This window comes from Ambystoma mexicanum, chromosome 2p, assembly GCF_040938575.1.
Source record: "Ambystoma mexicanum isolate Mex_15411 chromosome 2p, UKY_AmexF1_1, whole genome shotgun sequence".
Taxonomy (NCBI): Eukaryota; Metazoa; Chordata; class Amphibia; order Caudata; family Ambystomatidae; genus Ambystoma; species Ambystoma mexicanum.
This window is the reverse complement of record NC_090923.1, coordinates 274297261-274324569: the sequence shown is the minus strand read 5'-3', so window position 1 is coordinate 274324569 and position 27309 is coordinate 274297261. Positions and strand designations below refer to the sequence as shown.

At 42.8% G+C, this 27309-nt stretch overlaps 1 protein-coding gene across 6 annotated transcripts in view; it reads left to right on the top strand.

The window, feature by feature from the left end:
* Positions 1 to 27309, top strand: part of LOC138566370 (inter-alpha-trypsin inhibitor heavy chain H4-like) — a 1003937-nt gene that overhangs the window by 522631 nt on the left and 453997 nt on the right. For all 6 annotated transcript variants that reach the window (XR_011301923.1, XM_069643539.1, XM_069643537.1 and 3 more), the window contains exon 15: positions 12696 to 12737. Coding sequence is in view for 5 of the 6 variants with exons in the window: in XM_069643539.1 (XP_069499640.1) it covers positions 12696 to 12737 (42 nt within the window). In the remaining variant the exon portion in view is untranslated. The remainder of the gene's footprint in view (positions 1 to 12695; positions 12738 to 27309) is intronic.

The following is a 27309-nucleotide window of genomic DNA, read 5'->3' as shown; positions in this document are numbered from 1 at the left end:
GTGTCCTGAAGATGCTGTCCGTATTGTTCTCTGGCAAGTTGAATGTGTTCTAAGAACACTCGTGGTGTCCTAAAATGTTTGTAAATAAACAAAATGGGGGTGTCCTGAGGACGCTGTCTGTATTGTTCGATGGGAAGTTGAATGTGTTCTAAGAACACTCGTGGTGTCCTGAAATGTCCATAAATAAACAAAATGGGGGTGTCCTGAGGACGCTATCCGTATTGTTCGATGGCAAGTTGAATGTGTTCGAAGAACACTCGCGGTGTCCTGAAATGTTCGTAAATAAACAAAATGGGGGTGTCCGGAGGACGCTGTCCGTATTGTTCGATGGCAAGTTGAATGTGTTCTAAGAACACTTGCGGTGTCGTGAAATGTTCGCAAATAAACAAAATGGGGGTGTTCTGAGGACGCTGTCCGTATTGTTCGTTGTCAAGTTGAAAGTGTTCTAAGAACACTTGCGGTATCCTGAAATGTTCATAGGGGGTGTCCTGAAGACGCTGTACGTATTGTTCTATGGCAAGTTGAATGTGTTCTAAGAACACTCGTGGTGTCCTGAAATGTTCGTAAATAAACAAAATGGGGGTGTCCTGAGGACGCTGTCTGTATTGTTCGATGGGAAGTGGAATGTGTTCTAAGAACACTCGTGGTGTCCAGAAATGTTCGTAAATAAACAAAATGGGGGTGTCCTGAGGACGCTGTCTGTATTGTTCGATGGGAAGTGGAATGTGTTCTAAGAACACTCGTGGTGTCCTGAAATGCCCGTAAATAAACAAAATGGGGGTGTTCTGAGGACGCTGTCCGTTTTGTTCGCTAGCAAGCTGAAACTGTTCTAAGAACACTCGCGGTGTCCTGAAATGTTCGTAAATAAACAAAATGGGGGTGTCCTGAGGACGCTGTCTGTATTGTTCGATGGGAAGTTGAATGTGTTCTAAGAACACTCGTGGTGTCCTGAAATGTCCATAAATAAACAAAATGGGGGTGTCCGGAGGACGCTATCCGTATTGTTCGATGGCAAGTTGAATGTGTTCGAAGAACACTCGCGGTGTCGTGAAATGTTCGCAAATAAACAAAATGGGGGTGTTCTGAGGACGCTGTCCGTATTGTTCGTTGTCAAGTTGAAAGTGTTCTAAGAACACTTGCGGTGTCCTGAAATGTTCATAGGGGGTGTCCTGAAGACGCTGTACGTATTGTTCTATGGCAAGTTGAATGTGTTCTAAGAACACTCGTGGTGTCCAGAAATGTTCGTAAATAAACAAAATGGGGGTGTCCTGAGGACGCTGTCTGTATTGTTCGATGGGAAGTGGAATGTGTTCTAAGAACACTCGTGGTGTCCTGAAATGCCCGTAAATAAACAAAATGGGGGTGTTCTGAGGACGCTGTCCGTTTTGTTCGCTAGCAAGCTGAAACTGTTCTAAGAACACTCGCGGTGTCCTGAAATGTTCGTAAATAAACAAAATGGGGGTGTCCTGAGGACGCTGTCTGTATTGTTCGATGGGAAGTTGAATGTGTTCTAAGAACACTCGTGGTGTCCTGAAATGTCCATAAATAAACAAAATGGGGGTGTCCGGAGGACGCTATCCGTATTGTTCGATGGCAAGTTGAATGTGTTCGAAGAACACTCGCGGTGTCGTGAAATGTTCGCAAATAAACAAAATGGGGGTGTTCTGAGGACGCTGTCCGTATTGTTCGTTGTCAAGTTGAAAGTGTTCTAAGAACACTTGCGGTGTCCTGAAATGTTCATAGGGGGTGTCCTGAAGACGCTGTACGTATTGTTCTATGGCAAGTTGAATGTGTTCGAAGAACACTCGTGGTGTCCAGAAATGTTCGTAAATAAACAAAATGGGGGTGTCCTGAGGACGCTTTCCGTATTGTTCTCTGGTAAGTTGAATGTGTTCTAAGAACACTCGTGGTGTCCAGAAATGTTCGTAAATAAACAAAATGGGGGTGTCCTGAGGACGCTGTCTGTATTGTTCGATGGGAAGTGGAATGTGTTCTAAGAACACTCGTGGTGTCCTGAAATGCCCGTAAATAAACAAAATGGGGGTGTCCTGAGGACGCTGTCTGTATTGTTCGATGGGAAGTGGAATGTGTTCTAAGAACACTCGTGGTGTCCTGAAATGTCCATAAATAAATAAAATGGGGGTGTCCGGAGGACGCTATCCGTATTGTTCGATGGCAAGTTGAATGTGTTCGAAGAACACTCGCGGTGTCCTGAAATGTTCTAAATAAACTAAATGGGGGGGTGTTCTGAGGATACAATATGTGTCTGTTTTGTTCGCTAACAAGCTGAATCTGTTCTAAGAACACTCGCGGTGTCCTGAAATGTTCGTAAATAAACAAAATGGGGGTGTCCTCGGGACGCTGTCCGTATTGTTCGTTGTCAAGTTGAAAGTGTTCTAAGAACACTTGTGGTGTCCTGAAATGTTTGTAGGGGGTGTCCTGAAGACGCTGTCCGTATCGTTCTCTGGCAAGTTTAATGTGTTCGAAGAACACTCGTGGTGTCCTGAAATGTTCGTAAATAAACAAAATGGGGGTGTCCTGAGGAGGCTGTCCGTATTGTTCGTTGTCAAGTTGAAAGTGTTCTAAGAACACTCGGGGTGTCCTGAAATGTTCGTAGTAGGTGTCCTGAAGACGCTGTCCGTATTGTTCTCTGGCAAGTTGAATGTGTTCTAAGAACACTTGTGGTGTCCTGAAATGTTCGTAAATAAACAAAATGGGGGTGTCCTGAGGAGAGGCTGTCCGTATTGTTCGATGGGACGTTGAATGTGTTCTAAGAACACTCGTGGTGTCCTGAAATGTTTGTAATTAAACAAAATGGGGGTGTCCTGAGGACACTGTCTGTGATGTCCTGAAATGTTCGCAAATAAACAAAATGGGGGTGTTCTGAGGACGCTGTCCGTATTGTTCTCTGGCAAGTTGAATGTGTTCTAAGAACACTCGTGGTGTCCTAAAATGTTTGTAAATAAACAAAATGGGGGTGTTCTGAGGACGCTGTCCGTATTGTTCTCTGGCAAGTTGAATGTGTTCTAAGAACACTCGCGGTGTCGTGAAATGTTCGCAAATAAACAAAATGGGGGTGTTCTGAGGACGCTGTCCGTATTGTTCGTTGTCAAGTTGAAAGTGTTCTAAGAACACTTGCGGTGTCCTGAAATGTTCATAGGCGGTGTCCTGAGGACGCTTTCCGTATTGTTCTCTGGTAAATTGAATGTGTTCTAAGAACACTCGTGGTGTCCTGAAATGTTCGTAAATAAACAAAATGGGGGTGTCCTGAGGACGATGTCTGTATTGTTTGATGGCATGTTAATGTGCTCTAAGAACACTTGCGGTGTCCTGAAATGTTCGCAAATAAACAAAATGGGGGTGTTTTGAGGACGCTGTCCGTATTGTTCGTTGTCAAGTTGAAAGTGTTCTAAGAACACTCGCGGTGTCCTGAAATCTTCATAGGGGGTGTCCTGAAGACGCTGTCCATATTGTTCTTTGGCAAGTTGAATGTGTTCTAAGAACACTCGTCGTGTCCTGAAATGTTCGTAAATAAACAAAATGGTGGTGTCCTGAGGACGCTGTCCGTACTGTTCGATGGGAAGTTGAATGTGTTCTAAGAACACTTGCGGTGTCCTGAAATGTTCGCAAATGAAAAAAAGGGGCTGGTTCTGAGGACACTGTCCGCATTGTTCGTTGTCAAGTTGAAAGTGTTCTAAAAACAGTTGCGGTGTCCTGAAATGTTCGTAGGGGGTGTCCTTAAAACGCTGTCTGTATTGTTCGCTGGCAAGTTGAATGTGTTCTAAGAACACTCGCGGTGTCCTGAAATGTTCGCAAATAAACAAAATGGGGGTGTTCTGAGGACGCTGTTCGTATTGTTCGCTGGCAAGTTGAAAGTGTTCTAAGAACACTCATTATGTCCGCCGACATTAAAAGTTTCCATAGGCCATAGTTGAAATGTTTGACTCTATGGTTGTGGCCAGGGCACCCAAGACTCTATGCCCTGGCCACAACCACCGCAGCATATCACACTCATAGTGGCTTATAACTTTGGATCAAAAACAAATTTATTAGGAACAAAGTTATAAGCCACTATGGGTGTGATTTGCTGCAATGTTTGTACTTATTATAATATACTCACTGTTTGGTTTAGTAACTGGAGGACATGTATTCCTTGTTCATTTCTGTGATAAAACAAAATAGCATGTTAGTATTAGTATTTTGTAATGCCTTATTACATTGTATAATCAACATTTTTTTTTTTGGACCCTCATATTTATTAGATTACAAACCAGAGGACTGTGCAATTTGCTCAGTTTCTGTGTTAGTTGCTAAAATCATTGGGTCTGTGGGAGAAAAAAAATCCATGTTGGATAAAAAAAAAAAAACTTTTTCTGTTATGCTACAGTTTATTTGTTTGTTTGTTTTCAGTCTTCACTTGTTGTTTCTGGCTAATGCTTTATACATTGGCTTGTTGCAGTTTTTTGGAGCAGTAACATATTATTTATCTGTTTGGATATTGTTAAATGTTGGGACAGTTAGATACCAATTGGCATATTCTAACTGTGTATTTATTGCTCTAATTTATTGGTATTCATTTATCTGATTAGTTGTTGTACAAACTTTGGGCAGTTAGATAGCTTTTGGAATATTCTAACAGTTTATATTTTTTTACTACAAGTTTACTTAAGATTTAAGTACAGTTTAGTTATCAAATTTTGGTTTTAAGAACCGTAAATAAGCGTTTGTAAGATTTGCTGGTAATCTCTGCTTTAGAGTAATGGTACTATCATACATTCAAAACATTCCACATTTCTTTTTTATATATGCAGTGTACTGCCCTGAATTGGTTGTGGCTCCTGCGTGGTAGATTATACCTATTCCTATGAAGGTTTCCTTACGAAGTGATATTTGACCATGTGTGAATCCAGTCAGCTTGCAGTTGTTTTTGGTACCATCTCCATTGTAACGTAGAAGCATTAGTATTACGTATTTACTATGTGTTTGTATTAGTAAGGTGGAGTGATTATCCGAATTGCAGGTAGTACATAATCTACCATGGTTTGCATTTTGAACAAGTTGCTGAAATGGAATGGATTCACAATTAGGTATATATATGAAGCGTTCATTAGGGATTTCTTCTTGTGTCACATTGTTGCAGAGAGTGCATGTATGTTTCCACATGTATGAAATCTGGAAGATTTCATTTATAGGTATGTTTATATTTTCCAGTACCTGTAGTAAGTACATTAGAAATTCTTGTGGAACTTCCTGTGAGTTTATAGTGAATTTAACCATTCCAGCACAGTATTCCAATTGTTGTCTTATTCCATAAACACTATACGTGTTATCAGGATTGTTTGTTGCATTTCTGTGAAGTACTAACATTTGCAAACACAATTGGTCTGTACTGTGTAAGTAAATGTTGTCAACAATTGGTGGCAATTGAAATAGAATATCCATTGCTACATTTGCGTAGCAACTTACTCCACCTATATTTGAGAGTTTAAATGGACCAGGTAGTTCTGTATCTGATTTATTTTTATTAGTTTGTCTTCCTTCTTTGATGAAGTACCTGGTTTACTTTCCCTAATGGGTTCTTTTATGTTTGTGGTACTTGATGAAGTTTTAGTTTCTTTTACTCTCTTTGGAGGATTTTCAGTGACATCCTGTTGCATTTCTGTTTGATTTAGTTTTCTTCTACAACGTTTTACATTTTGTGGTACAGAATATGTGTTTATATGGGAGGTGTATAGTGAGCAAAGTCTATTGTATTCTAAAATGCAAGGAATATCAGCGTTTACTTTACTTGCATCAAAGTTGATTAGAAATAGACCATCAAGTGTACGTAAGCGTGATAGTGCTACGTAGCTCATGCCTTCTTTAAAGACTGTGTTACCAATGTCTATCATTGCTTTGTCTAGGGTAAGACCTTATGATTTATGAATGGTGACTGCATATGCAAGAGTTAGAGAAAATTGTTCTCTTTGTACATACATGTCTTTGAAGAGAAGGAATCGAGCTGTTGAGCGTCCTATCCTTTTAACTTCTGAAAGTTTGTCAAAGAGAATATTGACAAACTGAATTTTGTTGTCACGTGGGTATGTTTGAAAGCCAACAACTGTACCCAGTGCTCCATTAACTAGTCCTTGGTCCACGTCAAGGTTACGTTTAAGCATTACTCTGCAATTTAAGGATCATTTTAATATCTTTTCCAAGCCTGCTGTGTTTGAGATGGATTTTTCTAAACTATTTAGTCTTGTTGTGGCTTGGTCACACATGGGTAGTGTCATTCCATGTACATCTAGTTTGTCTGTGGCACTAATTTCCATTATTGGTTGCATTTCTTTACTTAACATTATTTTATTGAATTTGAAACAGCTTGCAAGAGTTGGCATTAAGGCCATACAATTGACATTTTTGTGGGCTAATTGTTCCATAACATCTGTAGCACATGCATTATCACCATGAAGTGCATGACTATGCCGGGTTTTCAATATTGCTTCTGCTTCTTTAGAAAGTATACTAACTCTGATACTTTTTAAGATGTTGGCATAAGTGAGATCTGCAGCTTGCCACATGTTTTCTGTTAATTCTCAGTATTGGAAATGTTGCCAAAGGTTGACATTTCCAATGCTGCCAACAGATTTACGGCAGAGTTTGTGTCCTAATAGGCTCACCTTTTACTGGTGTCAATTGAAGAAGATTTCCGAAAACAATAATGTGTTTTCCTGCAAAGAGCACTTCATAGTTTGTTTTGAGTACTTGTAATCTGAGGTGAATCAAAGCCAACATTAGGTTGGACACCATGCTCACTTCATCTATTAGTAACATTTTCATTTGTTTGAATACTCTGCATAGTTCTATTGCAGCTTCTGTAGAAAGTTTGGAATAGTCTCATTTGTTTTGGTGTTCTACTGGCAGGAGTAGTAATCGGTGCAAAGTGACACCACCTATGTTGTAGGCAGCTTAACCTGTGGGGGCAGTGACAACAGCTGACAGTTTGTTATTTGGCAATTGTTGAAGGAACTTACTGATGATTTTGATTAGGAATGTTTTGCCAGAACCAGCTTCACCACTGACGTACAGTAGTATAGGTTTGTAATTTTGGCAGGTGCATTCTTTGTTTTCATGTTGTATACCATGTGCAATTTCTTTTGTTACTTCTTGAAAAATGCTAAGTTGCTCATTGTTTAGTTTTGATTGTAGTATAGTTAAGTCTTCTTTATCTTCATACTGACACATGGTGTTTTCTACTTCTATCATAGCTAATTCTGCCTCATTCGTTATTAGTGGCTCTCCCAGTGGTTCTTGGCTTCCTGTTACAGAAGGTTGACTACTGTCAGGAGTGTCCTTATCTAGTTGGACCTGGAGTTCTTCTTCGTGTTGCTGTTCATTGTGCAACATTGTTTTGTACTCTGTAAAGATTACATCAGTTATAGTGCTTTCATTTGCTTTGAAAGCGTCTTCATATGAGTCATAGTTATCTAGTATTTGTTCTTCTTTTCTCCATGGAGTTGTAGCAGGGACATGTAATATACTTCTTTATGTTGAGTAGTCTTTAATGACAATTTGATATGATTAATTAAATTTGGTTTGGTGAGTTTTACTAAGCTGCCTTCACAGTTTGTCACTCTATATTTACAATTTATTTCATCAGGTTTTATATTATTTTTGTATGTGTAGTTTTGGGCTATGTGGTATAGACACATCATTTCCAAAGTGGTACTACTGTTTGGGTAGCATGTGTCCAATAAATTGTTTTTTAAAATGTCTTGGCTTTTGGGATCATGTGTGGCTATTGTTTCTATATCTTTGTATGATTTTAGAACTCTTTTTCTAGATTTAGCTGGACCAAGACTTAGCCATACTATATTTTCAGATTTACCATACAATGCAGTACCAGTTAAACAATCAGCTGCTTCATAGGATCCACATTCTCTGTGGGACAGCATTTTTATGCCTAAGCTGTATAATTTCTGAGACACTGTTTTATCTGATGACAGGTCATTCCAGAGGTCTTGCAGCTCTGTCTTTTCTGCTTTGGTTAAGTATGCTGTGACATATCGTGCAACTGCAGTAGAATTGTCTGCAATGTACTGCACATCTATATTTGCATTCCTTAAGTGGGCAATAATTGCATTGTAATCATTGATATATTTTTCTTCTTCTTTTCTTTTTATGTAATATGTATTTTTAGGTGACTTACCTTTAACACTATGGGCCTCATTACACGGAAGGCGGTGAGCCATGGCGCTATTAGCGCCATGGCTCATGCCGGTAAAATACCGGCACCGCCTTGGCAGAAAGGGGATTTACCGCCCCATTCCAAGGTTGGAGGGGCGGTAAATCCCCCTTCCGCCATTGCCCTTCCCCATTCCCATTTCTGCCCCATAGGGCTCTATGGGAATGGGGAAGGCGCTAATTACGGCACCGCAATTTTGCGGTGCCGTAATTAGCTCCGAGGTCCCTTAGCGGGTTGGTTTTTAACGCCTGCAAAAAGCAGGCGTTAAAGCACCAACCCGCTAAGGGACCTCGTAGTAAGGCGGTAATGGTTAACGGTCAACGTTACCATTAACGGTGGCCGTTAACCATTACCGCCTTCCGTGTAATGAGGCCCTATGTCTAACTGAAGACATGAGGTTGTTCACTTGACCTGTATTTGTAAATGGTCTAAGGAAACCAAATCGGCATTTGGTGTAGTATTTCCCTTTGTTTTTGTATTTGCGACGACAATATTTGCCACATTTGTGTCTTTGAAATTGTAAAATTTGTGCACGAAGATCACTATTTGTGGATTCTGATGGAATTTCACAGGTGACATATTTTTAATAACTGTAAAACAGTGGCATCACTGTCTTGACCAAATTTAGGAGCATCTTTAATCCATAAAAGCATGTGGATATGTGGTGCTCCTCTGGCTTGGTATTCTTTTCTCCAAAAGAAGTGTTGCACTTCTGCAAGGGGAGGAACAGTTTTATTACAAATAAAATGTAGCATAGCAATGAAGCGATGGTGATAATATTTTGAAACATTAACAGGATCCAGAGAACAAAGTTCTCCAGGTGTTAGTATATCTATGTTTGTTTTGTTTTTGTTTGATATGCGTAGGAAATCATGCAAATCTTCACATGCATATTCTGCACAACTTAATGTAACAAACCAAGTGGGTGGGCCAAGGTTTCTGATCATACAACGTACATCTCCATGACATCGAAACCAGTACTCTTTAGTACCACGCATATTTGCTAATAGATTTGTAATATTTGATTGTAAAACCTCATCTTTTTGTTGAACTTTTTGTAATAATTGTGTAGCTGTCATATTTTGAAAGTGCGATCCTGATTTTAATATGTGTGCAACTCCGTGACATAAAGTTGCTAGTTCACTTTGAAATAGTGGTTGGAGTATGTATTCCCAGATTTAGACAAAATGTGGATCTTCAGAATACATCCATAATGACCTATATTCTCATGCTGATATTTGAATAGGTCTATCATCGTACCTTACTCCTCTGCCAGTAGGAAAGAGTAGAGGACAAGCATGTGCTTCTATACTTTTTTCCCATATGCTGATTGGTGATCCTTTTGTTTAACGCATTTGGTACGTTTCTAGTGCATCTTCTACTGTGTCATTAGAGTGTGATGGATGAATTGTATAATGGTCTTAAGTGTTTGATGTTGTAGCAGGATCTAGGAGCTCAAATTGACCAGCTTCTTGTGTCTCTTGAATTATTTCAGTTGTATATTTCAAGTTTTCTTCAATATTAATTTCTTTTTTAATATTCATTATTCTCTTTAAGATATTGCAAGGCTTCTCTAACTTTATGTAAATCTACCAACTGTTGCCAATTTTTTTTGTCTTTTGTAGGTACTCCATTTACCAAGATAATTAAAGATTGTTGCATTGGACGTTGCACTCCTGGAGGGTGCACATTTTCTTTTAGATCTAATGGTAAATACACTACTTTTCCACGAATACCTTTCCCTAATTCAGAGGGAGGTAATTTTGCAGTTTTTGGTTGAAGGCGTATTATTGCTTGAAATGGGTGCACTGTTTGAATTATGATGCTCTCATATAAATTAAGTTGTTGAAGGGGTTTTGGTAGTGGATATAATTCCAAATTATTTGTGATAGCACGTGAAGGAGTTTGGTTGTTGTCAAGTTTTGTAGTACAGTAACTGCAAAGTATTACGGGGTCAGTTATTTCATATATGTTTTCTGCTATAAACTAGAGAGCTAATTCAAACCATTTAGAATCTTCATTGTCTTCTATTTTGTATGATAGATCTAGTTTTTGAGTTACTTTTTTTAAAAGTTCTGCAGCAACATACACACACATGGTTTGGTACTTCAGCTGATGTACTTTTAAATTTTAGTATTTCTTTTTTGTATGTGTGTAGTAAAAGGTTGCTATGTGTAGAATTGTTACTAATTTGGTTTACAGCTATTTCATTCTGTAAGTGGGTTTCACTTCCAAAATATTTTTACTGGATATAGTCAATTTCTTCTAGTAGGTCTTTTGCTGTACCATGTAGAAGAATGTTATTTAAATTGGCTAGTGCTAAAGCAGGACTTTTAGCATAGCACAGTTTATAAACTAGATTTCTTATAGTTGAATGATGTGTTGATATCCTTTTGATATCATGGAAATTGGTTTTGCAAGTAGGTCCTGTAATGCAGGCCAGTGAATGTCCTTGTAGTCCTGTGTACTTGCGCACTGGACAGGTATCCATATTTTGCAGTAGTTTAATTTTGATTTTGTCTTTGCTTTTCATATATTGATTGAGGAATTGGCGTAAAGACTTGAAAAATTGTTTGGGAATGTTACACATTGACGTGCATGGCAACTAGATGTTCTGATTCAGTTGAATGGAGGGGTTTTCAGGGCATATTTTTGTAAGGACTACTTCTTGTTCCATTATGGTATTATTAACTTTTTTATAACCTCGACCACTGCTATGTATGGCAATTGTATTGGTTTGCTTTTGTTTGTACGCTTCTTCATTAAAGTATGGTTCTGTGCTCGTAGTGTAACTCCATTCACCTCTGCAGACACTTAAGAAGTTCTTTCTGTTGACATTTTGTTTATTGAGAAGTCTTTTTTGTAATTTAGTTATTAGTTTTGTTAGTGGTTTCATTCTGTTTAACACTAAAATAAATAACTTTCTTTTGAGAAGAATTGCACTGTCTATCAACGCTTCTAAGATTAATTTCCTATGATAGGTTTTAAGCGTTGAACCTGGTTTCTCTCCTGTTTTCATAAGATTTTGAATGACTTTGTGACGGAACATTTTGGCTTCTAAGATAAATTTCCTATGATAGGTTTTAAGCGTTGAACCTAGATTCTCTCCTGTTTTTATAAGATTTTGAATGACTTTGTGACGGAACATTTTGGCAAAATACTTTTTTTGGTATGCTTACTTTCATGAAAAGTAAATGCACATGTGATGTCATCAGTGATGTCATCAATGACATTTGTGATGTCATCTTTGATGTCCTGGGTGTTAGTCTTAGCAGTGCAAGGTGATGGCGCGAGTTATGGTTGCTTAGCTTACCATAACTGGCGAATTTCAGGGGGTTTTCGGTTTTACTTGGAACCATAACATCCCTTTAACAAAGTTTTTTCACTGAATATGTATATATATGTCCCAGAGCAGTGGCAACTAACAACGGAATGATGCTGCATAAGACCCAACAGGTCGAGGCAGGCGTCGGAAGAATGGCAAACACTGGCCCCTAACCAGTGGACCAACCCCTAGAGGGCACGACTGGGCCTTAAAGTGCAGTGTCCACCAATGTCATTAATCCCCACCTCTGCACCACATGCAGGAACACGACTCACGAGTTGCTGACCCAGCAATGTGAATATTTCATCAAGTACATTGCATCCCAAACTGCCCGCATGTTGACCTGGGTCGGAATACGCAGGGCGTGATATCCCCATTACACTTCTCCCACTCCTACATGACTGAACCAGGCTGCGCCACTCCTGACCCACTCTCTCGGAAGCTTACAAGTGGAGGGGCCCGGAGGCAGCGCCCTCCAAGTGCTATATAGCCCTCACACAGTCTCACTCTCTCGACCCCGGGTGGGGAGAGAGAGATAGCTGTCAACCACCTGATAGGCAGACGGCCTATCAATCAGGGCGGGGGTCTCCGCCTCGGAAGAGGGCCTCAGTGCCCTCCGAGGAAGTCTGGGGCTTCCACCTTCTCTCGTATGTGTTGGCTGCCCTCCCAGGCAATCCCCCTGTGGGCAGTTATGCCATATCGGAGTTACCATTCACGCTCACCAGCAGGGGAGCTTGAGCAGCTCCTCAGGTGAAATTACCTCATTGGCAGCTCCGCTCCCTCTGCTGGTAGAGCCACAAACTCTAGGTTCCAGAATTTGCATGCCCAAACGACACACCGCTAGGGGAAATGGACATCAAGGAAGGATTGTAAACAATCCAGCCTCTCACTAGAATACGACACTCACCCCATTGCATACTGAAACCCCACAGGTAATGGGGTTTACACATGTGTAAATAACCTATGTTGAAATAATGACTAATAGCGCAGTCCTGCAACGCACTGACATAATATGCATATCCTATTGGTTTATACATTCTTCATGTCCATCCAAAGTAAAAACATGTTTACTTGATTGCATTATGTGTTCTTGCTCAAACTATGTCAATGCAAAAACCCATTTTTGTTTGCATGTTCTTTCTTTAGAAATGAGTGCGCGGAATCCTCTTCTGCTCGGATATGGAGGAAGTAAGTGATTTAAAGCTCAATTATTAAATTCATACCATTGGGCTATGCAGCCTGATGATTTTTTAAACAAATGCTGTCTTATTTTTCAAGTGCTAACACTGTCTTCAAAAGTACCACTTTGTAAATGATGCCTAGAAATGAATATGCAATGTATGTGTACATAGGTACAGAAAATATAGTGCTAGTATCCGAATGCATGACCACCAATATGCGGCTTGCATTCTGGAAAGATGGATCATGGATGTTGAACCATCATATTAAGTGGGTGAAATCCTGACAGCTGGATCTTTCAAACCAAACAGTAGCATTACGCCCCCCCCACTATCTTTCCATGCAGGACATGCATCTTCATATCAGTCAGTCTGCCAAATGACTTTGGTGGGCCAATCAGAGCTTCCGATACTCTGTGGAGTTTTTTTGGACTGCTAAACGGCACATCATATATCCTACTTCTCTGTGTGGTGCGCTTGACTGATAGGGAGATGTTATATCCTACATTTGTTTGCTGGGTGCTGGCTGATCTGTATGAGGATCCAACCCACCTGTAGCCTGGCGGTGCTATCAGGGACCAGATAATTTCAGCTCTATCCGTGTAGGTGTTCCTGACTCGAGCACAGAAAGCCCCAAGCCATTTATTCACATGGTGACGCTTCCTTCCATCACCACGTGTCTGTCTGCATGTGTGGATGCAGGCATGCGGGCCGCAATGTCATGGAATCCACCTAACACCATCACTTCCCTCCACTTCTTCACCAAATTGCGCCCACAACTCTCAGTAAATTATTACTCCAAACAAAGTTCTTGGGCCCTACTAGAGCTTTGCCGGTATCCTTTCGGTAATGCCCCCAGGATACCGACAAATGGTAATATCGTTTCTGGCACCTGATCTGCCGGAATTACCTGCAGATTACAAGTGCCAGCAAGGGCATGGAAATCCCCATTCCATGGAGTTACATAGGAATGCATGGGGGATTGCCGGTATTACTGGCACCGGTAAAACTTGTGCCAGTAATACAAGCTGTTTTTTGCCAGTTTGGTTCCTGACTTAGTTCCAGCTCTTGGCTGGAGGTAAATCAGGCCACCACTTGTCCAGAAACATGACGGTAAATGGTATTACCAGCACGTTGATTCTGGGGGTCGACGCATGCTCCTTGATGAATATCATCTGACCTCAGAATCGACCACTGGGGCTGTTGTCTCTGTTTGCTCTTCCCTGTTGTGTTCAATATTGTCAGGCACCTTATTCTCCTCTGACATGTCACGCTCCTCTTGATGGGGGCTATCTTTCGTGCAGAACCTGGATGCTTCTGATGGTTGGGTCACAGAGGCAACACTAGGGAGAGTCTTGGAATGTGACACATATCTGGTAATGGATGAAGACCTTCTCTGGGCGGTCACCATGCTTCCTTCTTTGGCTGTGACAACCGTGGGTAGTAGATAGAGTAACAGGGAAAATGTGTTCTGTGGGTGGAAATTCTGAATGAGCATGATTCCGAATGCGTAAAATGGGTGCCCTCGTAGCTGTGTACACGATGGCCATGGTGTCATGGCATCTGCCTTACAACATCACAGGAGAAACAGGGGTGATCCACATATCAGATCAGGAGTGCTTGGGTTGTAACCACTAAGAGCAGTAGTTTGGGTCTTTTGATATATCAATGCCTGTTTGTGACATTTTATTTGTATTGTGATTGTTGTGTGAAAGTTTTCACTCACGTGACTCCCCTTCCCTCCTTCCACGCAAAAAGAACAAAATAAAAGAAAGAAACGACTGTGTAAGGAAATGAAAATGGTGTTCCTTGAATCATTTTCCCTTAACATTCCGGCTTCAATCCAGAAAAAAAAGAAAAAGGGAACTCCTTTGTGAAACCTTAACTCCTTTGTGATTGTGGGGTATTGTAATCTAATACCTTTTCATGACTCCGAAAACAGAGAAGAAAAAAAAACGTGATGCTAAATAGTTTTTTTAATAGAAACTAAGTCCCTTTTAAACTCCTGCAGTGTTATGGAGCAAGTGGATCTCTTTGGGATCAGCTCATTGGATTAGGTCCAGCAGCTTGGAGGTGCCACGTGAGTAGGCAGGGATGGAGGGCCAGGATTAGTTGGAAACCGAGGAGGCCACAATTGAGGGACTGGAGATGGTTGAACAGGAGGAGACGTAGTTAGAAAGGCAGCAGTGGGTGGAATGGCAGGAGGCAAACATTGAGAGGAAGCGGTTAATGAAGAGGCAATTTAGGGGAAGCATGTGGCACCTCAGGTTGTAGAACAGGAAAAAACTGATGTAAAACGGGAGGACTATGGATGGGGGCAGGAGGGGGCAGATGATGAAGAGGAGTGGGACAGGAGGATGGGGTTTGGCAGTCGGATTAGCAAGAGGATGAAATTCCTGAAGCTGATGCCGGGCTCTCCCATGCTGTGGAGCAGCAGGGCGTTCCAGAAAAGAGGCCAACCAAAACAGTATTTTCCCAACACGTTCTAGTCTGGGGTCCTTCTGCTTATGATAGTACTATATTTACAAAGGCTTGTGAAGTTGTGTGCAAACTTTGGAATTAGGAAGTTCTGATCGGGCACGTAGACTTTAGTCTTAATCTTAGACCTTAATGAGCTTTCATCATTAAACACACAGTGGGATATTACGACACATTATTCACATGCGCCACCATGCACAGTAGCGCCATCCCTCGCCATTCATGTGCATCTTCTCGCTTCCAGTGTTTAACCTTCGCCACTGCACCCACCCGTGTAACTCCCTGACTCCAATGAATGTCATGTATATGGTTGACTCTAATTTGTTAATGTGTTGCGTGAATAGAGAAAATAATTAGAGATATTATTCAGAAATCAATCATCCATGGTTAGCAAATAATGTAGGAATAAGCAAGTAACTACAACATGTTCAGGCCTCCACGCACCAATGCAGCCACACTCTATATGCTACAACCTCCAGCCAGACACACACAAAACGCATGGGAAACCTGGACCTGCTAAAATAGAAAGACACTAAAGCAAGAAAAATCAACTACTACATTGTTTAGCTAGGAACTAGCAGACCTGACAAGAGTGGGAAAAAATCTCGAAAGCACGAGTATAAAACATACACTATATAAACTGTATTACTGACTCAGCCATTAAAATCTCTCTGAGCCAGACTAAGCCAACATCGAAATGACCTAACCTTAAAAACTAGAAGCCATCTTCTCAGGCTAATTCACTGTAAGAATCACGAAACCAGGCGAGGGAGGACGGAAGGAAGGGGAGGAAGGGGAGGAAGGGGAGGAAGGAAGGAAGGAAGGAAGGAAGGAAGGAAGGAAGGAAGGAAGGAAGGAAGGAAGGAAGGAAGGAAGGAAGGAAGGAAGGAAGGAAGGAAGGAAGGAAGGAAGGAAGGAAGGAAGGAAGGAAGGAAGGAAGGAAGGAAGGAAGGAAGGAAGGAAGGTTTTGGCAGTGGATGTATTCCCAAATTGCCAAAACCTTGACAGTTTCATTCTTCATCCTCTCAAAAGGTTAACACTGTTATCTGAATATGAATTCAATGCAATTCATGAGGCCTCATTACAAGTATGTCAGTAGGTAATATAATTGGCGGTAACTGCATTACTGCCAACTTTACCACTATGCCAAATCATGACCTACAGAAAGATTGGTGCCAAATCCCCTGGTGAGGATAAATCCGTTGGCAGAATTACATTAAAAAAATACATTACCGCCACAACACAACTCAAGAATCAGCGGGGAAAAAAAATGATGCGGTAATTCAGCCAAAAACAATGCACAGTCATGTATGAGGAAAAGAATGATATAATTGACTGGCTTGTAACTTTTGAATATGCTTGTGAGGTACAAGGAGTGAGTGATGCCGACAACCTTCGACTCCTCTAAGATCATCAATAATGTCTACCTAAATGGCACTGTCATGGTCCAAGGCCCTCAGGCCAATCCTCCTCTTTGATAGGCGCTTCCCTCGTCTGATCAATGTCCTTTCATCTTTAGCTGTCCCCTCCTCCCCCCATGGCTACCTTGCCCTCTCTTCCCTCCTCTTCTGCCCCACCTCAGGCTCCTTCCTCACCTCCACAGGGCGTAACTGATTTGTACCCCACCCCAGAAGGCCTTTAAGGCTGGCAACCTTCTCCATCTTGCCACTCTCAACTCTCGTTCTGACATCTGCCATCTCCTGGAAGAACTTGACCTTTATGTCCTCAGTCTCACCGAGACATGATTCACGGCCAGCTCTGTGATGAACTTTGACTCTCTCCTCCCTGATGGCTACAAGATCCAATCTTCACCCAGATCCACCCGACTTTGAGGGGGTGTAACCCTGATCTTTCCGGAGTGGATTTCTGCCTCTATCATTCCCACGCAGACATACTCCTCTTTTGAATGTCTTGTCTGCAGGATTTCTCTCTCTCTTAGCCACCGTCATAGCGTGGCTACTCTCTATAGGTCCCCGGGTCAGATCAACTTATTTCTCTCTGAGTGGGTGGTCCTCTCCTCCTCCCTTCTGGCCTCAAACACTCAACTCCTCCTTCTTGGTGACCTTAATATCCATCTAGACTCTCCTTGTTCCTTCCCTGTCCTCTACAGTGACCTCTGTGATTCCCTCTCCCTTTCTATCCTCCCCTCTGGCCCGACTCACTCTGCAGGGCACACCCTTGATGTATTGATCTCCTCTGATATCCCCTCTCCATCCCTCTGATCACTCCTCTCTCCTGGAGCGATCACTCCATCCTCTCCTCCCATCCCTCCCCCTCTAACCGCCAGGCCAAGCCAACACGACACTGCCATCTACCTTCTCAGACATCTGGCCCATGAAGCGTGTCAGTTGAGGCTTTTGTTGCCACCTTCTCTCCTCCCCTCCACCTCTGGCTGACTCACATCCTGACACAGCCCTGTCTGTGCTCTACTCTTCCATATCCGATACTCTTGATGTTCTTGTCCCTGTCATGAAGATCTGTTTGAAACCCAAAACAAGTGCAATTGTTGGTATCACTCTGACCTAGCTACTCTTAAACGTAAGGGTAGGGTGGCTGAAAGGAAATGGAGGGCTTCTTGCTCATCCCCTAACAAACTGGACTATCGCCTGCTCCAAAGTCAATACTGATTATCTGTCCACACTAAGAAGATAGCCCACATCCAAGCCTGTGTCTCTGCAGCATCTAACAACTCAGCCAAACTCTTTAAAATCTGTAAGGAGCAGTCTCTACCCCTCCTGTCAGCTCCCAGGCCCTTTGCACGGCGCTTGCCTCTCACTTCATCTCAAAAACCCAGGTCATCCTGCCCATCCTCTTGTCCCCTTCCCCTTTTCACCCTTCTCCTTCTTTGAACTCTGGCCCTCCTACAGCCACCCGCTACCCTCTTTGTCGTTGTTTCCTCTTTTCTCCACTGACAAGAATCTCCAGGCAAGTCTGATATATGAAAGTCTCTTCAAAACAGGTTCCTCCCCGTTCTTGAAAAAGCATCAAGGCCCACATTGACACCCCCGCTCCTGCCCTGGCAGATTTCTGCAACCACTCCTTCATCTCAGGAGCCTTCCACTCCCCTCTGAAACACACTCTTGTGCAACCTCTTCTCAAAAAACACACAGCTGACCCTTCTTGCCCGGCTAACTATCGCCCAATCTCCATCACTGCTTTCCTGGGTAAACTCCTGGAAAAGCTATCCATCTCTCAGCTTAACCTTCACTCCAATTCTGTTGGTTGTCTCCATGACTATCAGTCTAGCGTTAGAGCTGCCAGAAGTATGGGAACTGCTCTCCTGAACATCAGTGAAGATCTGCTCTCCAACCTTGACTCTGACATCCCCTCTGTCCTCATTCTACTCGATCTCTCTTCTGCCTTCGACACGGTCAACTATACCATCCTGCTCAACCGTCTCTGTGACAACCTGGGTATCACCGATCAGGCTCTGGCCTGGATGACTTCTTTCCTCTCTGACCGACCCTCCCAGGTCCAACATGGGGCCTTCCTTTCATCTATCTCCCTTTCTACTTGCATTGTCCCCCAGGGGTCTAACTTCTCACCCTGGCTTTTCAACCAATACCTGGCAACTCTTGCTCCACTGCATTACCATTTTCTGCTCCAACATTCAGTGCTATGCTGATGACACACAACTAATTTTCAGACTTCCCTCAACCACCTCTTCTCCTTCTCTCATCTTGGACTGCCTATCTGTCATTCCGGAGTGGTGTGCCACCAATGATCTCTGCCTGAATGTCAGCAAGACTGAGATCCATCTCATCGGCATATAATCTCCCTCCTTTCCTGTACTCTCTGGCTAGTCTCCGTTGGCCCTCCTCCTACCCCCATCTGCGAGGCTAAGAACCTCAGGATTATCTTTGACTCCACGCTTTCCTTCTCTGCCCTCATCTCTGATGTCTCTAAAAAGTCAAACTTCCTACTGCAACTCCTCAGAGGTATTCTGCCTTTCCTCTCCTTCCTCCAAAAGCTCACTGTCTCTCGAGCCCTGGTTCTCTCTAGGTTGGATTATTGCACCAGCCTCTTCCTAAATCTACCTGCTTATACTGTTCGCCCTTTGCAACTTATCGAGAACAGGGCCACAAGACTTGTCCTTGCCCTCAAGCCCTGGGATTGTATCTCTTCAGCCCTGAAATCTCTCCACTGGCTCCTAGTGGCTGCAAGGACTAATTTCAAGACCGTTTGCATTGTCCACAAGGCTTTCCGGAGCCTGGATCCAAATTACCTTCAGCTGTCCCTCCGTAAATACCTTCCCTCCCGAGCTCTTCGCTCCTCCACCTCTAACTCCCTCAGGGTCAGTCGTTTTTCCAAAGAAACAAGCTGGGGTTAGATCTCTTTCTTCCACTGGGGCCTCCCTCGGGAACAGCCTCCCTGACACTCTGAAACATGAGGAGAACCAGCTCTGGTTCCAGAAGCACCTCAAGACCTTCCTCTATTGCTCTGCCTTCTCTCTTCCTCTCCCCTGCTGATCTGTTCTGTCTCATCGTGCACCTGGTCAGCCTCTGACTTTTGAGCCCAAGTATCTGCTCACCCTGCCACCCACCCGCACTGCCTCCTGGTAATCCCTTGCACTGGGGTCTGCATCTGTAACCCTACAGTCCCCCCCTTTTTCTTCTGCACTTATCAGACACACCCTGTATGTTATCTTAAACCTAGCACTTGCCACTTGCTGGCTGCATTATCACTGTTTGTTGCTTTTGCTCAGAACTTTCCACTTCAACCCCTCCTCACATGCACTTTCCCCTTTCCCTCTCCCATGCACTTGCGCATTCTCAATGTCACGGGGCCTAGTAAGATTGTTGTTTTGTTCTCCCTTGTTCCCCTCCTTTGCCTTGTCGTGCTCTGAAAACACTTGTGTACGAGCGCGATACAAATAAAATATTATATCATTCAAGTGTTGGGTGGATCTCCAAACAGGAATCTATATTCCTATGTGGAGAGAATACCAGTATCCCAAAGTTTTACGTGCTACCTAAAGTACACAAAACCTTGGACGATCCTCCAGGCTGTTCAATTGTTTTAGGGACAGGCTCCATCCTTGAACCCCATTCCAAATTTGTTGATTACCATTTGAAACCATACTGAGATTAACTATTGTACAGGACACCACAGAAGTTATACATCTTTTTGAAGGGTTTCCTTTTTACGATACTCAGCACCTACTTGTAGGACTTGATATAGTGTCCTTATATACACGGATTCCGCAAATGGATGCCATGGATTACCATGAGAGCGGAATTGCTACTTAGTAAGTGCCAGGGTGGCAAAATCCCTAACAGCTTTATTTTATGATGCACCGAAATCTAGTGTCACGCTCACCTGGTCTCCTCGGGGGCGTCGCTCGAAGATGCAGGAATGATGTCTGCCCTGGCATTACACGGCTGGATGGAGAGACTTGCATGCAACTTCTCCTTCCCTGTCCCTTCCCCGAATGCTTTTGCCTACAAGGACGAAATAGGATGTTAGCACCGTGAGGAGCGGGGCTGAGTTCCCACCTCCCGTAACCTCCTAATGCCCCCTCTCTGCTTCAGCCTCACCTTGGTTTGTTTAGTGGTGGACTCTCTGTCCTGCGATCTCTTGCAGGGGCGCAATATGATAGTCTCTCCCTGGATTAAGTTCCTTCACTGATCCTGTGGGGGTGTAGCGGAGTCTTGAATTACTTGACTCAGCAGGTAAGTCTCTATACCAATAGATGCTTGGAATAGTTGCTTAAATGTCTTTATTACGCAAGTTTTAACCTTGTATTCACCTTTCTTTCAGGCGCGGTCTCGAGCAGTTTTTTAATGAAGATTTGACTCGTCCTTCAACGCTGAGCAGATTCTATGCGGTTGAGTATAGCGTTCGTGAGTGGCGCCGAATGTCTCTATAATGGTTTCTTCCTGTGCACGACTAACCTGCTGTGTTCTTTTCTTTCCTGCAAACAGGTGCAGCGTGGCTCCGGAGCGGCGAACGGAGGGACCGCTGCAGAGGAATCCCAAGGGAAGCGGTCTCTGGTTGAGTATCAGCTGTTTTTGCAGATGCTTTCTTTTCTGCAGGTGCAGCAAACTGAAGAGTAGCTGAAGGAGCGGCCACTCAGATGGAATCCTTCAGGTAATGTTGAAAACTCAGTATTAATTCCTGTTTCTCTCTTCTCTTTTTCGGTTCTCAGGTTCCGGTGGATGGAAGTTCCAGAACGGGCGTGGCTGCTGGTGTTCAGGTACTGGAGCTAAGCAGACACGGTGAGCGTTACACTGCAGGAGTGCAGAATAACGCGAAGCGTGTTCTGTCGGTAGGGTGTGGTTTAAATAGCCTTGTAAGTAGTTCCAATAAAATAGTCCCTCCAGCCTCATTCTGTAATCACAGGTAAAGTAGTCCCACAGCCACACCCAGGATAAGCCAAATGATTCAGCCCCCTTTGACTGGGCTGTATGTAGTCCCATGTAGTGCATTACCAGATGGAAAATTATGAGCCTGGCCCCAACGGCGCCAGGACTGAGTCCAGGAAGTCCTTGGACTACCCTTTGGGGCTTTATAAGCCCTGATGGGTGTCAGTGACTGGGAAAGGCCAGCCAGCTCCAAGTGTTTTGGAGCATGTACCATGACATCTAGTTAACTGAGAACTATTTCTCGTTCAACAATAGGATGTTCCATCAAGTGCACAGCACCTCCATGGGTCCATCTGTAGCCCCTACTGTCGCAAACCTTTATGTGGAGAGTCTAGAAACAAGCAGAATCTTTTCAGAAGGTAATCCTTTTGTCAATAAGATTTTGCTATGGAAGCGCTATATTTAGTTATTTATTTCATTTATTTGAATTTATAAAGAACACAAAATGCCCCAGGGCCATTGTGGTGCTGTTACAGCAGTGCTTACTTAGATACACAGAGAATGACAGGAGCATCTGACTGTGGTTCTTGGTTACATTGAACCGATTGCCAGAGAGGTGAGAAATACAATGACATAAGACGGTAAGTAAAAAGAACAAGCAACAGCGAGAAGTGCAGAGATACAGTCAGTAAGTTTGAGGTAACAGACAGCGAGCTAGCGAGGGCAGGAGACCTCCTCATGGATGCAGGGTGAGTGACTGAACTACAACAAGCACAACAACATTTGCAGCATCCAGTTCCTCCTGTGAGGGCAGAGGGTACTGGGAGTGCACAGCAGAGGATATTGGGTGAGCTAATTGAAGAGTTCAGTTTTGAGCGATTTGTGGAATGCTAGATAGGATGTCTCGTTTCGAAGGGTTGTGGGGAGGGTGTACCAATATTTAGGAGCAAGGAACGTGACGCAGGCACCTCATGCTTTAGCCCTTTTGAAGGTTGGGACTTTTAACTGGTTGGAGTGGTTTGATCGTATGGGTCTTGATGATGCTGCTCTGGTGATTTTTTCTGTCAGATAAGGGGGGCTGTGCGTGAAAGACATTTGTGTGTTAAGGACCGTGTATTGACGAGTATTCTTTCTTTGACTGGCAGCCAATGTGCTTTTTGTCTGGCGCTGGCAATGTGCTCTCTTTTGGGGATGCTGAGGGCAGCCCTGAGCGCATTATTTTGAATCACTTGGTGTCGATTCAGATTTTTGGTGGATTTGCTGGCAAATAAGACGTTACAATAGTCTAATTTGGCTCCAATGGTGGCTCTGGCAATGGAGAGGCAGTTTGAAGCGGATAAGTATGGTTTGACTGCATTTATACGTTTAGTCGTGAAGGCTGCTGAAGATGCAATGGCGCTGACTTGGCACATCATTGAGAGCGTGGAGTCAATGTACACCCCCAGGATTTTGACTGCTGCTGAGACCGCAATTTGGGAGTTGTCAATACTGAAGGAGTTGTACTGTTTGTCAAGCTTGTTGAGCGTTTACTTGGGGCCTACTATGAGGAGCTCCATTTTATCCCCATTGAGGCATAACCCATTGGCTGCCATCCAGACTTGAATAGTGGAGTAGATTTTACATAGTGCTTCTGCATCTGTTTCATAAGAGCCAGTGAGGGGAATGAGCACTTGGGTATCTTAGGCATAGTTAGTGTATGCTATGTTGAGAATGTTCAGATCGTTGAAGAGCAGTATGGTGAAAAGATTGTACAGTGTAGGAGATATGCATGAGCCCTGTGGGACTCCGCAGTGTATGGTGGTAGGATTGGTGCAAGCCTGCTCTGAAAATACCTTCATGGCTCTCCCTTCGAGGAAGTAGGTATGCCAGGCGGTAGCTTCCTGGGAGAATTGGGCTGTTTTAATGAGTTGTCTACAGAGGGTCGAGAGGTCCACCAAGTCAAATGCTGCAGACAGGTTGAGAACGAGGAGAAGCGCCGGCTTTCCTTCATCCATTATTTCATCAAGTTGGTTCTTAAGGTCCAGAAGGGCAGTGTCGGTCCCATGACTAGGCCGCAAACCTGATTGCATCTTACCTAAGATGTTGTTAGAATCTAGGAAGTGCTGGATCTGATTGTGTGCAGCTTTGTCCAGGTTTTCAACAGAAAGGGTACAGTGGTAATGGGTATATAGATGGTTTCTTCAGGAGAGGGCGAACCCATGCCTCCTTCAGGCATGCTGGGACAATACTGGAAGCAAAAGAGGCATTTATGAAAGCTGTCAGGAAGGGTCTTAGAGTGTCTGCACAATCTTTGATGAGATTGGCCGGGCAAATATCACCTCTACAGTTGGATAGTTTTATGTTTTTCAAGATGGCAAGTACTTCTAATTCAGGCACATCTTTAAATGTGAAAAGCGTATTTTCTTCTATGGAGTGAAGATTGACAGATGGTGTGGTGGGCAGGTCTAATTTGGGTATGGCAGCGGAGTGTGATTTGATTTTACTCTGTAAGAGCTCAATTTTATTGAGCATAGCAGACTGGATGCCCGAGCACCAGCATTGTTCTTTTATGAGATCTTAGGTGCTAGTGTCTGGGGAGGCTAGCTCCTTAAAAATGGCATAAAGTTCTTTTGATTCAGATTTGGCATTCGTAATTCTTGAATTATAAGAGGCCAATTTGGCTGCTGTGATGCTTTGTTTGTAGTGGGTGGCAAGTTTCTTGTAAGACAGTAGGGTAGTTTCCTGTAGGTTAGCTTGCCAGTTGCGTAGGGCTAATTGTTTAAGGGAACATAGTTTTTTTAGTTCCGTTTGTGAATTAGCGTGTCATTTTGTTTTTGCTTTCTTTTTTTCCACAGGGGCAATAGCATCTATTGCTTCTTTGAATGTCTGATTGTAAAGAATCTGCCAAGGCAATGGGGTCCTTGGAGAATAGGGGCTTGAGGGCAGAGATCTATAGGAAGGGCAGAATATTGTTTTTTGTTAGTTTACGCACACTTCTAGCGAGGGCGGGTGGTGCAGGAGTGATGGGTGTCGTGTTTTTAAGGGTGGCAGGGATGGAGAAGTGGATAATGTGGTGGTCATTCCAAGGGTAGGGGGTGTTGGAGCGGATGTCAGCGTTGCAGTTATGATCCGCTACCAAGTCTAGGGTGTGTCCTTTAGAATGAGTGGGGCTAGAAATTTGTTGTACGAATCTCAAGTCCAAAAGTGCTTTGGCCTGAGATCTTGCTTGTTTGTCCTTTGGGTCACTGAAGCCAAGGTTTAGGTTTCCCAATATTAGGGATTTAGTGGTATTTTTTAGGTTGTTGCTTAGAAGATGGATAAGGTTTTCCTGAAAGTCAAGTAGAGGGCCGGGCGGCCGGTAGATAATGTGGATGGCAATCGTGCAGTTTGGTGATAGGGATATTTTCACGGTTAGGTCATCTGCGTCATCCCCTATTGGGGAGTTGATTGTCTGATCGATAGGGAATCCTTAACTATGAGTGCCACTATTCCCCCTTTAGAGAGCAGTCTGTCCTGCCAGAATAGGGTGTATCCTGGTGGGAGGGCTACAGAGATAGCTGTCCCGCTGCTTCATATAGCCATGATTCTGTGATAGCAAGGGCATCCAGATCTGAATTTTAGAGTATGCAGTATGCACCAAAGTGTAAATGAAAGTGTTCATATACACCCGTGTGTTGTCTATGAACACTTTTATGTACACCAAAGCAAGCAGCTTCAATGTTGCAGCAACGTTGAATCTGCTTGCTTTGGTGTACATGAAAGTGTCCATATACAACACGGGTGTATGGACTCTTCCATTTACACCAAACAAGGCTTCTTGTGGCACTCCTCCAGTTTACCGGCACCAAAAGGGTACCGTAAATGTGCGCTAGTTTAGTGCACATATTAAACTGGAGGAATGCTACAAGAATAGGCTTCCAAAAAGCCATTATACGAATGTGGCGGTTGCTAGGTTGGTTTCCAACCCATCCTAGCAACCGCCACATGTATTGCGAAAGTGGCGCATTCCTTCCGACTTCAGAAGAATGCGCCACCTTCTAACACCTACATGAGAATAGGGCCCTTAGTATCTCAAATCCGCATTTTACTCTATTTTACATACATTTTCTACAAATGCTAGGACTCTTAACCTCATGGACATTGATTCTCCCTGTAACATTTTTATCCATAAGAGATCTCTTAGTAACCAGACATGATGCACAAATTCTTTAAAATACTTTTCTGTTTCTGTAAACAACTCTGGACATTCCGACATTAAGTGACATAGAGTTTCTAACTCTTCCTTGTCTTTACAGAATCTGCATGACCCGTCTTCTCAACCGTGTCATGATCCTAAACATTTGATTTGATTGGTAGAGAGTACGTTCATTCGAAACGTTGTAAAAGCAATTTTCATTTTTTGCTATTTCCTGCTGTTAATACATGAGCATACAACTTTGAGTTACAGATAATCATTCCAGTTTTTTCCCAATCAGTCAACTTAAGTTTTTTCTTTACCAGATTTGGATTTGTTTCCATCACTTCCATTGTCATACCTATTTCTTCCAAAGTTGCATCACATTCTAACCTTAAGTTTGTAATATACCCAAATGTGTCATTCATTCTCAATTGATGATACAATGTTCCTTCTCTGGAAAAATCGCATTTACTTAGGAGACATAGCTTCTTCCACTGAATCATACTCACTTATGATTGTAGACCCATATCATACATTATCACCTCAATTGTAATGCACTTAGGCAAAAAGTACAGAGTGGATCTCCAAATTCTGCTTTCTACCACTCTATACACTCCTTCCATTGCTTTTGGCCAAAACTCACTCCCATACATAATTGTTGGAGGTACTTTGCTTTTATAAAATTCTCTACATGGTTCTAGCGAGCATTTACCATACTTTTTGTCAACTCTCTTCATTTGATTTAGCATGCCATTCACTTTTGAATTGACGTAATTTACCAGGAACGTTTTACTGTACTTCGCCACTACAGGGTACCCCAAGAATTGGAAATTTTCTTTTACTGCTAATTCGTTATTTTCCCAATTCCATACAAACTTCTTCTTTCTATTCTTATTTCCTCCTTTGGTTACCTTGATTATCACAGTTCTACTCAGATTAATCTTTAACTCAAGTCCTAACATATAATTACCGAATGTTGTTATGAGTCTTGGTAGACCCACAGGAGTAGTGTCTATAAGAAGAAAATCATCTGTGCACCCTACCCAGCTGATTTTCAGATTCCCAATTTTCGGAGAGGCAAATGCAGTTGTTTCCAGGACTAGACCCAATCCTGCAACATATAAATTGTAAAGAGTAGGCCCCAGTATGCATCCCTGTCTCATTCCATTATCTGTAATACATTCTCTTGATAGGAGTCCTTCTGAGTCTAGTCTTACTTGAATTCTGGATTCATTGTGCAAGAATATTATAATGCTCAACAAACCTTTAGCAATTCCATACCTATCTAACCTCTGCCACAAGATATTTCTATTGACACAATCGAATGCCTTACTTAGATCCATAGATGCCACATAGATTGGGACATCCCTAGATTTCCACGCTGTGTTCTGTAGAAAGTTTATTAAAAGGCCCCCACAGTCCGTTCCCATATTTTTTCTGAAGCCTATTAATCTGGAGTCTAAGATGTTATTTTCTTCCATCCACTCATGTATTCTTTCGAAAACAATAGAGGCAATGATTTTTGAATCGCGTCCATTATATATATTGTTCTGTAATTAGCTTGTTCTACCCTTGAACTCCTTTTGAAAATTGGTACCATATATGATGATTTCCACAAATCTGGAATAGATTGTGTTTCTATT